The following is a 12,674-nucleotide window of genomic DNA, read 5'->3' as shown; positions in this document are numbered from 1 at the left end:
CCACCAGAAGGCTGGAAATTTACTGAGGAGATGTGCTTTGAGGGGTCAGGCTGTATGCAGTTCTCCCTTCATAGCGCCCCTCTTCCACAGTGGGAGTCAGGTGTCTTCTCCGCTTTCCACCCTCCTCTCCACCACTGTAAAGAAACCCACTCAGGAAATGTGGATAATTCAGCTGTGATTGCTGGAGATTTGTAGTGGACCAGGGCCAGGCGCCAGCTGCTTCAGTCAAATGTCAACGTCTAAGGTTAATGTTGTACTTGTATCCAGCTCACTTTCAGCTCATTTGGAAGGAAGGAAGTGCAACAGCAGAAGCCTTGAACAGGTTGCGGTTTGGTATCTACTGAGTCAGAACAAGATGTGGTGATGTGTGATTATAATAATTTACACGCTGCAGGTGAACAATATGACGTCTTCCCATAAAATAAGGGAATTCCTTGTGAGAAACTTGTTTTACTTTGTGTGCACAGGTTTGGGATGATGAGTTGGAGCGGTCTGCCACTCAGTGGTCACAGGAGTGTCAATGGGATCATGGACCTCAGGACCTGCTCATGTCTATTGGACAAAACCTGGCTGTTCACTGGGGAAGGTGAGATGCCATAACACACATAGTTGGTAAGCTATTTTAAGCATAAGGCAAAAAAAAGAAATGCTAGCAGTATTTTCGGTTTATCTGCAAAACTAATGACATTCCCATCAGCCTCAACTGTACATAGTGTACATAGGAAATGTTAGCATGCTAATACACTAAACTAGGATGGGAAACATGGTAAACATTATACCTGCTTAGCATCTGCATGTTAGCATTTTCACTGTAACCCTATTAGCATGTTAATGTTAGCATTTAGCTCACAACAGGGCTGTGACCATGTTCAGCGTTACGGATCCACTAGCATGGTGTAGACCCTTAGTCTTGTTCACAACCTGGCAGCCCAAAATATGTTCTTATAACAGCTTATAACTAATATGAAGCATTAGCAATTATTAAATAAACATTTATAAAGCCATTAGTTACAACTTATAAACTATAAAGCGTGACTTATTACAAAGTGGTAAAAGACGCTGAAGTTCTCAAATGTGAAATGTTGTCTCAACACGAGCAGCAGCACAAATACCAAATAAAACAATAAAATTGGCAAAATTATGATTCAAATCAGTAAACACCTGCAGAATAAGGCATTACAAATCTGACACTGGACGCCAACTTCTGGTACTTTGGTAGTTTTCTATACACAAGACGTACAGATTTTTGGTAGGTACCCAAAAATGAGCAACACAATAGTAGACAGGATAACCCTTTACACAACAATAGTACAGAGTTATTCTTTCACAGTCTTAGCATGGCATATAAACATAGTTCTTCTTTTTTTTATTACTGTAAGTATTTACTGAGCCGTTGCATTGTTACGAGAGGAAGTTGTTTCCTGTAAACTACAGTGATGAATGTCATTTGGCAGCAGGAAATACAGCTAGTCAAAATCAGTTGAACTGATCTGCTCCTTTAAAAGAAATATTGGTCCATTTGGCATGTGTGAAGCACAAGCATGGGTAGTACTGGTCACTGCTACCGCATGAAGGTTGATGTTCGTGTGAACGAGTAGACACCAGACACAGTAGGCCTCTGTGTGTATGGCTATCGCAGCAGGTGCCCTTCCAGGAATCTGCTCTCATTCTCATAGCCCCTTTCCTCCCTCCCTATTCCCTTCTTTTCTTCCTGTGCCAGCAAACCCTGATGTGCAGTCCTTTTTTCCCACTCCCCCTCTACTCTCCAGCTCAGCACTTTTCAATACCTTAAAAAGAGATGTTTATAATAAGAGCTAGAACTGATTTGTTAGGCTTTGCAGCCATGTTTAGGTTTGCTTTGATTCTTTTTTTTTCACCTCATTTGATGTCCCCTGTTATGGAGGGGAACAGACTATCGTTGTGCATGGTCAAAGTCAGACTCATCATTTGAGGCCTAAAGGGAGGGGGAGTAGCAAGGAGGTAAATGCAATGTTTCTCAAGTGTAGCCAAAGCACCTGGCAGCTCCTTCAGATATTTCCCTTTTGCCCCTGGTACCCGGATTGCCTGTGACTGAGCCTACTGTTTGTACGTCTGTGTGTGTTTGTTTGTGTGTATGTGTGTGTGTGCGCATGGGCCCTACAGGTACCGCTCTCCTGCCTTTCACGTCCAGACCTGGTATGATGAGTCGCAATACTACACCTATCCCTACCCACATGAGTGCAATCCCTGGTGTCCAGAACGCTGCTCTGGTCCCATGTGCACCCATTACACCCAGGTGAGATGAACTTAAAAAAAATAAGTGCAGGGGAAGTTAATGGGAAAGAGTTCAGGAGAACATTTTGAGATAGGTTAAAGGGGAACTCCACTAATTCTACACATCAAAATATGTTGCAGAGTGATACCAAATATGGAAAAAACAAGTATAAAGCGTTGAGTCAGCGCTGTTTGGGGCTGAAGATGAAAAAAATCTGGGGGTGTGGAGTGTGGAGCAAGAAGTGAAGTTACAAACATTTGTTGCCCACTCCACATTTCTGCTTGAGGCTAGCTGCTACTACTTAAAAAACACGATTCTCCGACCGAACTGCCAGTGGTCGAGTTACCTTGTGGGTATTGTAGGCGCCTTGGTTTTGACAGAAGGAAGAAGAATGCCTGGAATAAAATGACAGTATTTCTGGTTCAGCTGCATCAGTTTTATAGGTGTGCAATGCTAAATCAGTGGAGTACTCCTCTAACAAAGCACTTGACAGTGAGTTATAAGCTTACTCTTAACTGGGTAAGTTTCATTTTAAATTGAATTATATTTTTCAACTTCCCTTTGAACCATATATTGTCATTTCTAGTATATTTATGATACAATCTGTTTAGTATCAGGTCATGTGCCTTCTTTTATCTGTAATGTGGAACATATGTCACTTGACAGGTGATGCAGGGTAATATTAGAATACAACATGTGGTGTGCACCCTGTATGGCATTTCACAGTCTTTATGGGCAGAGGTGTGGGGAGACTGCGGGGTTAAATGACAGGCATGTATATAGTAACTTGCAGACAGTGAAAACAAGGATGTTAGGAGGATTGATCAAAAGTCTGATGCAAATAATGGAACAGAGGGGTTGAAGAGTTGAAGAGTGGGTGAAAAAATTAAGAAATCAATCAAAAGGAAACAGAAAAGGCTGAGCTGGCCTCCTCTTCCCCCAGACTTCACTTTGTAGCTGCTGGGATGAGTTTACAGACACATTCAGACTCCTCCCTCTGCCTTCACCCTGAAACCTGATCACTGCCATCTGGTAGTCATTTCCATACACACCAGACACCTCTCACTGCTTGACCTGGATTCTTTTGAAGATGCTGCAGACAGCAGAGACAGGTCTAAAACTGAGCATCACTGCCTTGTCTCTGTCTTTCATTTGTGGGAAGTTCTGATGTATCTGCAGTCCAGCCAGTCATACGCCATAACTACCTGTACAGAGAAATGCTTAAACCTCTGGAGTGAAGAGCACACTGAACTGAACTACCATCACTCAGCACACGCCAGTCTGCTGACTCACTACTTCCAGTGGCCTCTAACTGTACCAGGAAAAAAAGATGAACATTCCTGAGGTGGGAGAGTGCACATGTTTCTGAGTTGGGGAGGAAAGTGAGGAGGAGTTATGGAACATGCTGTGTTGTATTTGCCGTCAAATGGCACATCATTCATCTGTAACACCACTGCAGCAGCTTTCTGTTTAATAAGGCATTTTATTTGACCTTGGACAGTTTTGGGCCTACACTGACTTCTGTTTCATCAGAACTAAGATATTAAGAAATCATGCCATTTTTTCCACTTCTAACAGGATGATTAAAATGATCATGATTGCAGAGGTCACAGAGGGTAAACTGGGTTCACACAGGATGTGCATCTGACTGGGGCAGAAAAACAAACCTGGGACTCCTGGAAGTCCCAGTGGCCCCATTAATCGTGACTGCCTATCCAGTTGCTTCCTCTGGAATGAATGACTGAACCATGGGCAGTGAGAAATGTGAGGCAGGAAATCTAGGCTGCAAGCTCAATAGTTTACTCTGCTGTGTGTCTGTCCATTCAGCAATTGTTTGTACTAACCATTCTTTTATTTCCCTCTTTACAGATGGTCTGGGCAACCACTACCAGAGTGGGCTGTGCTGTGCATATGTGTCCAAGGATGAACGTGTGGGGAGAAATATGGGAGAACTCCGTTTACCTTGTGTGCAACTATTCCCCAAAGTAAGATCAACATTCCTCCATGTTTCACTGTTCATCAACACTTCTTCTCTCTTGACTCTTGTTTACATTCTTCCTCCTTACAATGCTGGGGCAAATGCTACAGTGTGTGTACTATAGCTGTTCTGCACATATGTAGCGCTAGTTGTCTGAGATGTTTTTATGACATATTGGGGCCATTAAAATTCCTCCACAAGTCAGAATAGAAAAATAATAATGAAGCACGGGGAAAGAAAAACAAGAGCAGAGCAGGCGCTTGTTTTCCAGACAGCCCACAGGATGTAACTGCCTGAGAGACAACAAGGAGCATTTTTATTAGTTTGTGGGATTAATGACTATTAGGAGAGTTGGACAAAGAGTGCTGAAGTAATTACACAGCCATGTGCCTAGTGATGCTTGACTGATGACTCATTTCCACCTTAGTCAAGCTGTCCACTGTTCACTTCTGCAGGGGAAACTGGATCGGTGAGGCTCCATACCAGCATGGTCGCCCATGTTCTCAGTGCCCTCCCAGCTATGGAGGAGGATGTAGGAATAACCTGTGCTACAAAGGTGAGCAAATCCACATAGTTTTCATTCAAATATGTTAACATTAAACATGTTGGCCAGCTGAATCTAATGTTCATCCATCTGTAGACTCTCAGCGCTCAGAGACAGAGGACATGAATGAGGTGGAGAAGCCTCAGGTTCCACTGCTACCTCGTACCACCGCCAAACCTGCCCCCAAACCTAAACCATCTGTTCCGAAGAAACCAGTGTCCAAACCCTCCACTCCTAACTCCCCCACACCCAAGATGCCATCTTCAAAGACTCCCAGCAACACCTATCTCGGTAGCTAAAGGAATGATCAAAAATAACTTTAATATGTCATGTTTTGTATAGTTCTTTACAAGTTGTCTGTCTTGTTTTTGCAGCTCAAAACATCAAGTGCGAGACTAGACTGCGAGATAAGTGTAGAGGTGCAGCCTGCAACAGGTCAGGTTATTTTTGGGATGTTTATGTCTCATTCATTGTCTTTACCATACACTTACTCTCCAACATTAACTCACTCTTAACTCATTTTCTGACTCCGCAGATATAATTGTCCCGCTAATTGTCTGAATAAGAAAGGGAAAGTCTGGGGAAATGTCTTTTACGATGTGGTGAGTCTACCTAACATCTTGCATCATGCAACAATTTATACTGTAAATTCATGTTTTTAAATGTTCATTTGTATTGTTTCAGCAATCAAGTATTTGCCGAGCTGCTATCCATTTTGGTGTCATTGACAACAATGGAGGACTGGTCGACGTCACAAGGAGTGACAAGTTACCATTCTTTGTCAGAGTCACAAAGAATGGCATTGAGTCATTCAGGTAGATATATATGGTCAGCCTAATTTCCCCAAAATTCACCCAAAATTTCCCTAATATGTTGCAATTGCATTTGCTGATGCAACACATTTGTGATTCACAGAAGCAGGGAAATGTGTGTGCAATAATGGATTTTCCTGAGAGCCTTTTTATTTTCCTTATTTCTAAACTCTTCGCTGTCTTTTACAGTAAACATAAACCCGGGAATGCCTTTGTGGTGGCTCGAGTGGAAGGTAAGTAAAGCGCTGTTTTTAAGAAGAAGTTTGAGTCATGATTGCATGTAGATTCACACAGTCAGCCAACACATATTAGACATGTTAAGTGTTATATATGACTTCTCTCTCTGTGACAGAAATGACTGTTGACTGCTACACCACAGTGGCTGAAATCTGCCCTTTCAAAAAGCCCTACTCACACTGTCCAAGGTGCCTTCTCACAGATGCCATCTTATCATTCTCTAAAACATGAAATATCTATACATGTATCCAACAAAGACACATTCCTAGTTAACCCTTCACTTTAACACCCCATATACCCCATTTTAAGCAGCTATAATATAGCTATATGCAGTGTGTTTATTAAAGTATTTGTCAACAACTATAACATGGATGCTGGTATATGAACAGATAATGAATGACAATATAGTAAAACACTAATGTAATATTATAAAATATAAAATATGTCCTCATATACTGTACATTACTAAATACTTAAAATGTCCTTATAACTTCTTACAACCCTAGTATAGTGTGTTATGAAACATTTTTAAATGCTAAATAGGGGGTGTTAAAGTAAGGTTTTATTTCCATAAATATAACATTTATCTGTTGCTGCAAATTCATACTAATGTCCTATTTGTTTCTTAGAATTGTCTGTCCAGCCGGCTGCAAGACTCAGCCGTCTTATTGGTCACCTGTGATTGGAAACAACGTCTACACAGATGTAAGTCACTAGGTTCCTGCATTTATGTGCTCTTTTTAAAATGTATTTATGTGCTATAAGTTCAGAAAGAAAGGAATGGATATTTGGATCTGCAGCATGGTTAAGTTAGAGTGACTTTGCACGCCTGGTGATGCATGGTATCTTTAAAAAACTATTGAAACACTGTATGAATATAGCTCATGGAGTAATGGTGAGATAAGCCAGAGACTTCCAGGGATGTATTACCATGCCTGACCACTCTGAGGTTTATTCAAGCATTATCTTATAGTGAGTGCCTGTGTCTCAGCGGTAAGAGACATAGAAAACTGGTTTATATCATAACTCAGAAGTCACATAAATCATGTTCATGATCAAATCACGAGTAGATTAGTCATTGTAAAGTACCCTCCAAACTAAGCATATCAGATGCACAGTTTGTTAGTATTCATGTCACTCTTGTGGATCATTTTGGAGTTGTCAATTGGCACAGTCACATGATGTCAATGTGATGTTTAATTGGGTTTTACCATGGATGAAAGTGACCTTAGCTGATGTCCGGCTGGACACAGATCATAGTTCCCAAGAGATCTTGAACTTTTATGTCTCAAAAAATAAGGCAACAGTGTGGCTCATAGCAAGTATGCCCAAGAATGTTTTGCAATCTCAGGCACCTAAATGTGTTTCTTCATTGGTGTAGAGGCTGGATGTTGGTTAAATACAAGACATAAACCATCTGGTTAGAAATGTTGGAGGGGTGTGTGGACAGTGTGATTTGTGTTTTGACTAGGAATGAATGATTCTGCTTCAGACTGTTGATAAGAGCTTATGGTCTGTTGTGTTGGCTCAGACTGCGAAACAAATGCTTGCGTGTGTGTAACTGTGCTTGTGTGTCAGTGAATTACTGCAAAACATTTTGTACTGTATTTCATAAACAAAGTTAACATCTTGTAAAAGCATTTGTCCTCTTTGCCACACTTTCTCTTCACAGAGCTCCAGTATTTGTAAAGCAGCCATCCATGCAGGGGTAATCAAAGCAGACGGCGGTTTGGTGGATGTTCTGCCACTGGACAAGAGAAAGAACTATGTTGGAGTCCTGAAAAATGGCATCCAGTCTGAGAGGTACTACGAAATCTTTTGTGGTCAACTTAAAAACAAACAAACTGTAAATATATATAACAAATAAATAACAAAAATGAACAAAGTAAATAAATGGGTCAGGCATCATGTCAAATAGTTTTAGGTTACCATTGTGACATTAGAGATAGTGATTCTGAGTTCCAGAAATCTATATTTTCAGATTTGGCTCATTTAGGTTTGGAGATTTTAAGCTTTTGTCCATACATGTTTAGACATAGTATGTGACAGCTTCCATCAACAAGCAGCTGCAAAACTACAAAGCCTCTTTTGTTGTAATGAAAGCTATCAGTTAAGTATTAAAGCTAGAGGAGGTTTGGGAATTAGTTTTCACTAATAACACACGTACAAGCATCTTACAAATCTGCCACTGTGGGAAAACTAAAACACAGTTTGTGAAAACATCCCAAATGCATCCTGAAAACACACGTTGAATGCTGAGGAGTGCAACACGTTAACCGCCAATGTCTCAGAAGAGTCATGTATGGTGTGGTAGTTATTCAGATTCCTGAATAATGGCATAATACATAGTGTTTGCAAGAAAAAAAATAAAAAAAAAGGTGAAAGGTGAAAAAAAATAAAAAAGGTGAATCAAATCTGCACACAACTACACAGTCATATGAAGAGGTCTAATTAGGCAAGATTGAGACCACCTGTGTGGGTGGACACAGGGTAGATACAGAATAATATTTAGCCTTAATATTAGATATTTAGTAAGAAAACCTTGAGACACAATTCAAATGAAAACATGAAACTTGTAGTAAAATTTGACATGAGAATCTGCTTGAGAAAGGTGCCTTTTCATCACTCTACCCTACCTTGATTTATGTCTCCTGTAATACTGCATCTAGTGGGTTCTCTGCATGCACGCCATGTTTCTCACATCACTCTCATGTCTGTGGCTGACTCCAGTGGACTAAGCTTAGGCAAGGAAGCTCTTGTGGCCAGTTCTGCTGGCATATGGGGTTGTAAGAGTAATGGTGTGGTTTAGTGTGTGGATGGGCCACACATGGGATCTTTGCTTACTTTACCCAGGCATTTCAATTGAGTGTGCAAAGTGCTGAATGGCCAAAACAATCCAAGTCTGAATACTATGAAATGTAATGCAGAACTGAGAAGGCCCCACTCAGGGCACTGGGATAGGAGGTCAATAAATGGCTGAGAGTCCGTGCCATGTACCAATATCAGGGCAGGGTGGGCAATTTGGACTGGATTCCCTGTTGCTGGGGAAGTAATCACAGCCTATCTGATTACCCGAGGATGGAAATGCTGTCAGCCACTTACTCAGTGCTTTCCTATACGGACAATTATCTGTGATGTGATACCAATCGCACAGGCATATCGTGATTATTGATCATGGCAGAGCTTCAAGGTCTCTCCACTAATGAACTAATTACAAAGTCATCAAGTATAACACATGTGGTAGCTGGAAAAGGTCAGACTCAGCAATACAGAAACAATGAGTCATACTGCCAATGTGCCATTTCATGCCATTTCCAAAGATGCTGTGAACACCATGATTGTGTACTTTTTAATAGATTTGGCTCCTGGGAGGACTTGGGCAATACTAAAAAGCAGACTTCAAAGTATCAGAAAAACAGTCACTCTGCAAAAAGATGTATTTATTTGACTTAAGGTGCACTCCATTGATTTTACACTTGAAGTTTTCTTGTCACAGGGAGTACCACATTTTTTAACAGAAAGCATGCGTTGCAAGCTAGAGCACTTTCAAAGCGGACATTTAGGGGGCACAGAGGGTCTAATGAAAGACTATTTTGGTTACAATGAGGATGCAATGCTTTTGGAGCTTAACCCATACAAGGGATTTATATTCAGGACAATAGCGCTTTAACACATTTAGTAGACAGTGGTTGCATCTGTAGTAGTGGTTATGAAATGTAACATGTTTTCTGTGTTGTCTTTCGCAGCAAGAGCAACACAGATGGAGGCTCTCTCCGAGTCTTTGCTGTGAGGGAGTGAGACTTCCGTTCAGAAGTCCAAAGACCACCTCAGCTGCTCTTGAAGAGCAGGAAGTGCCCACAGGTTGGATATCATGGCTGTTAATCTGGTCTCTGTGCCTTCAGTGGAAACAGAACGTCCCAGCAGACTGATAGACACTTGTTGTCCTGTATTTTGATGGACTTTTGTTTTTTTCTCACTTTTAACTCCAGATATGTATATTTCTTAGACATACTTACTTAATCTGTGAATACAGAATGTTTTTATATATTATGGTGCAGTGAACAGCTGGTGCTGGAAGTTTTGAGTTAGACATGTTTTACAGAAAGTATTATGTTTACATTGATGTTCTTTTTACAAATTCAAATTGGTTTTCATACACAGGAATGTATACTGATCACACTGTATTTAATCATTCTGTACAGAATATATGATATTTTGTTTGTTTTAAAAATAGAGTACCATATATTAACATTATTATGATTTCTTTTTTATTTCATTGCCTGTTTCTGCTCACCTGAATAATCTATGCTTTCTCCTCTTGAAGATTTAGACTGTGAAACCAAATCAAAGTCTAAATTGTACCATAATAAGATGTATGAAAATGCTAAATTTGTCCTCTCCCCACCTAAGACAGATGAATGTGTTACATGTTTCAGGTACAGATAGAGTTTTATGTGTAGAGACTAGACCATATTTTGAACTGTGCGAATATGTTAAAGATTATCATCATCAAACTGCAGTTTATGCACTTTGGAACAATTAACACTATCCAGTGCATGCAGGACACAGACACTTCACTTGTAATGTCTATCACTATACTGGATTGAGGCGCGATTGCCACTGGTACAGCCCTGATTTGAATTTATGAATTGAATTTGTGTTCATTGCTCTCTGTACATGTTTCTAAAGTGTCACTTAAATGCACAGAAAACAATACACTTAGCATAGTTAGCATCCCTTGTGGAAATGAATGAAACAAATGTCCAGTTTGTGCTGCTGGACTGGGGTGTCCAGTTAGGGTCCTAAATAACATCACAAACATTATAGAACAGTACCATTAAGCCTTGCCGCCCTGTCAGTTTCCTTGAGGTTACAAACATGCTGCAAGACCGTAAAAATGTCACAGATACCTGGCCTGAAAAATCTGACTCACCAAAATAATTTCCTTCAAGCATATTTCAACTTTATCTCTTTATTCTACCTCAGTCCTATCGCTACGCTAGGCATTTAGGTCTTTTCTATATGGGAATTTTATGGGAAATGTAAATACTATGATTTCTTGTTTTTGGATAATCCATTATGCAGTAAGATATCATTAAAATTTGTAAATTAATTTTGATTGTCTTGTTTTTATACAGGTGTAGGATGGGTTCTATATTTTTTGCACAATTTGAAAATAAAGTATGACTCACAAATGCTACAACACATGTTTCTGTGTCAGTACAAGATGTGTTCACTGAGTACAAGATCTTAAGGGAAAGCTAGAATATTTCATGTATTTTGCACATGTTTTGGGCCACAGTGGCATTTTAACACAAGAAACTTATTGAATGAGGGTTTGTATTAGTGTTCTTGATTACGCTTCAGTTACGCTTATCAGAAAGGCTGATGCAGGAATACTGAATGTGAACCCAAAATGCAGACATAGGCAAGGAGTTTGTTGTTCAGGGGGTTCAAACTAAAGTAACATACCATCAACAAAACATAGTCCAAACTAGGCAGAATGTTCCAAAAGAAATAATCCAACAGTCCAAACTAAGGTAAATCCATACAGGGCAGAAACAATCCAAATCACCAAGACATGGAGAACAGGGAAATCCAAAAGGGAAACAATTCAGTGGCGAGGAAACAAACTTGGACAAAACCCTCAAAATAGACGATTACGACACCACAAGGACTGAGCACAACTGAGGGCAATATACACAAAGGCACACCACACACACACAAGCAGGCAGGTCAATTAAACACAGTGGAGACGCATTAGGAATCAAGGTAGACAGGAAACAAAGCTAGACAAAAACACCAATCACCAAAATCACAAAATAAAACAGGAAGTAAAGCTACACAAAAACACAGAAGGATACATGTAACTAAATACAACAGAAAACAAGGAAGCAATGCTCAACTAACAAAACCTGAACAAGAACACAGAGAGAACAAGTAAAACATAAATGGATACACAGAAAAACAGCACACTCAAATCCAAGGTCGTGACATTGCTCCGTCAATTGATAGGAAGTTGAGAGGCCCTGTCATGTTTAGTGCAGCCTAACCAGACAAGTCAAGGTTATGGTTCATGGACCATACAAAGTCAAGAGTCCGAAGTAACAAACATGTAGCCATGTAACTCCCAAGTGCATATGTGGATTACTGTATCATCATGGCATGAGAAAAACTCTTTAACTGTTGTAATATGATCTGAACTTTATTAAATCTTTGACCCGAGCATCAGGCTAAAATCTGTGTGTCATGCATTATGAATGAAATGAAGACCCAGGCCACCCAGTATTTGTACGTTATCTTTGGAAGAATATCACTGACCATGTTCATAAACTGGCTCCGCTTCCTGCGGACACACACATGCAGAGGGAAGTGGAACAATAAATGAAAGAAATCGCTTTTATTCAAGGACCACATACATATTCTGCCAATAAGACTTTAGCTTATGGTGGAATTATTTCAGAAGACATAAAAGACACTCCACAGACTAAAATCTTATGGCCTGGTCATTTCTCATTTCACAATCCAGGCTGAAGGTCTCATTTGTCACTTAACAGCTGGTTGTGATAAGGTCACTGGGACAAGATCACTGTACATATGCCATTAATAAATGCCTCATTTACTTAAACCCTGAGAAAGAGGGAGAGACATAGGAAGAGGAAAGGCGAGTGGCAGAGAAAGACAAGACCAGAGCAACCTTGTAAGCACTAATAACTCTTCATACCTCCAGGGCTTTTATTAGAGGCAGATGTTCAGTTTCAGTTAAGCCCTGGTTGGACACGGCCCTGGCCACCTTACTGATAAACAGCTGCAAGTGGCTTGTGGTATGACTGTGTTACTCCCGTTGTT

General features: G+C 40.3%; 1 protein-coding gene across 1 annotated transcript in view; it reads left to right on the top strand.

Annotated features, from left to right (window-relative positions):
• Positions 1-10,938, top strand: part of crispld2 (cysteine-rich secretory protein LCCL domain containing 2) — a 15,921-nt gene extending 4,983 nt beyond the window's left edge. The window contains exons 4-15 of the mRNA XM_046032885.1: positions 2,143-2,275; positions 4,124-4,239; positions 4,688-4,788; positions 4,873-5,067; positions 5,151-5,211; positions 5,312-5,378; positions 5,461-5,591; positions 5,778-5,821; positions 5,941-6,013; positions 6,455-6,530; positions 7,498-7,628; positions 9,572-10,938. Coding sequence (XP_045888841.1) covers positions 2,143-2,275; positions 4,124-4,239; positions 4,688-4,788; positions 4,873-5,067; positions 5,151-5,211; positions 5,312-5,378; positions 5,461-5,591; positions 5,778-5,821; positions 5,941-6,013; positions 6,455-6,530; positions 7,498-7,628; positions 9,572-9,623 — 1,180 coding nt within the window. The 3' untranslated portion in view covers positions 9,624-10,938. The remainder of the gene's footprint in view (positions 1-2,142; positions 2,276-4,123; positions 4,240-4,687; positions 4,789-4,872; positions 5,068-5,150; positions 5,212-5,311; positions 5,379-5,460; positions 5,592-5,777; positions 5,822-5,940; positions 6,014-6,454; positions 6,531-7,497; positions 7,629-9,571) is intronic.
• Positions 10,939-12,674: the final 1,736 nt, after the last annotated feature.

This window comes from Micropterus dolomieu, linkage group LG20 (assembly GCF_021292245.1).
Source record: "Micropterus dolomieu isolate WLL.071019.BEF.003 ecotype Adirondacks linkage group LG20, ASM2129224v1, whole genome shotgun sequence".
Classification (NCBI taxonomy): domain Eukaryota; kingdom Metazoa; phylum Chordata; class Actinopteri; order Centrarchiformes; family Centrarchidae; genus Micropterus; species Micropterus dolomieu.
The sequence above is the reverse complement of the archived record's forward strand: the minus strand, read 5'-3'. Positions and strand labels throughout refer to the sequence as shown.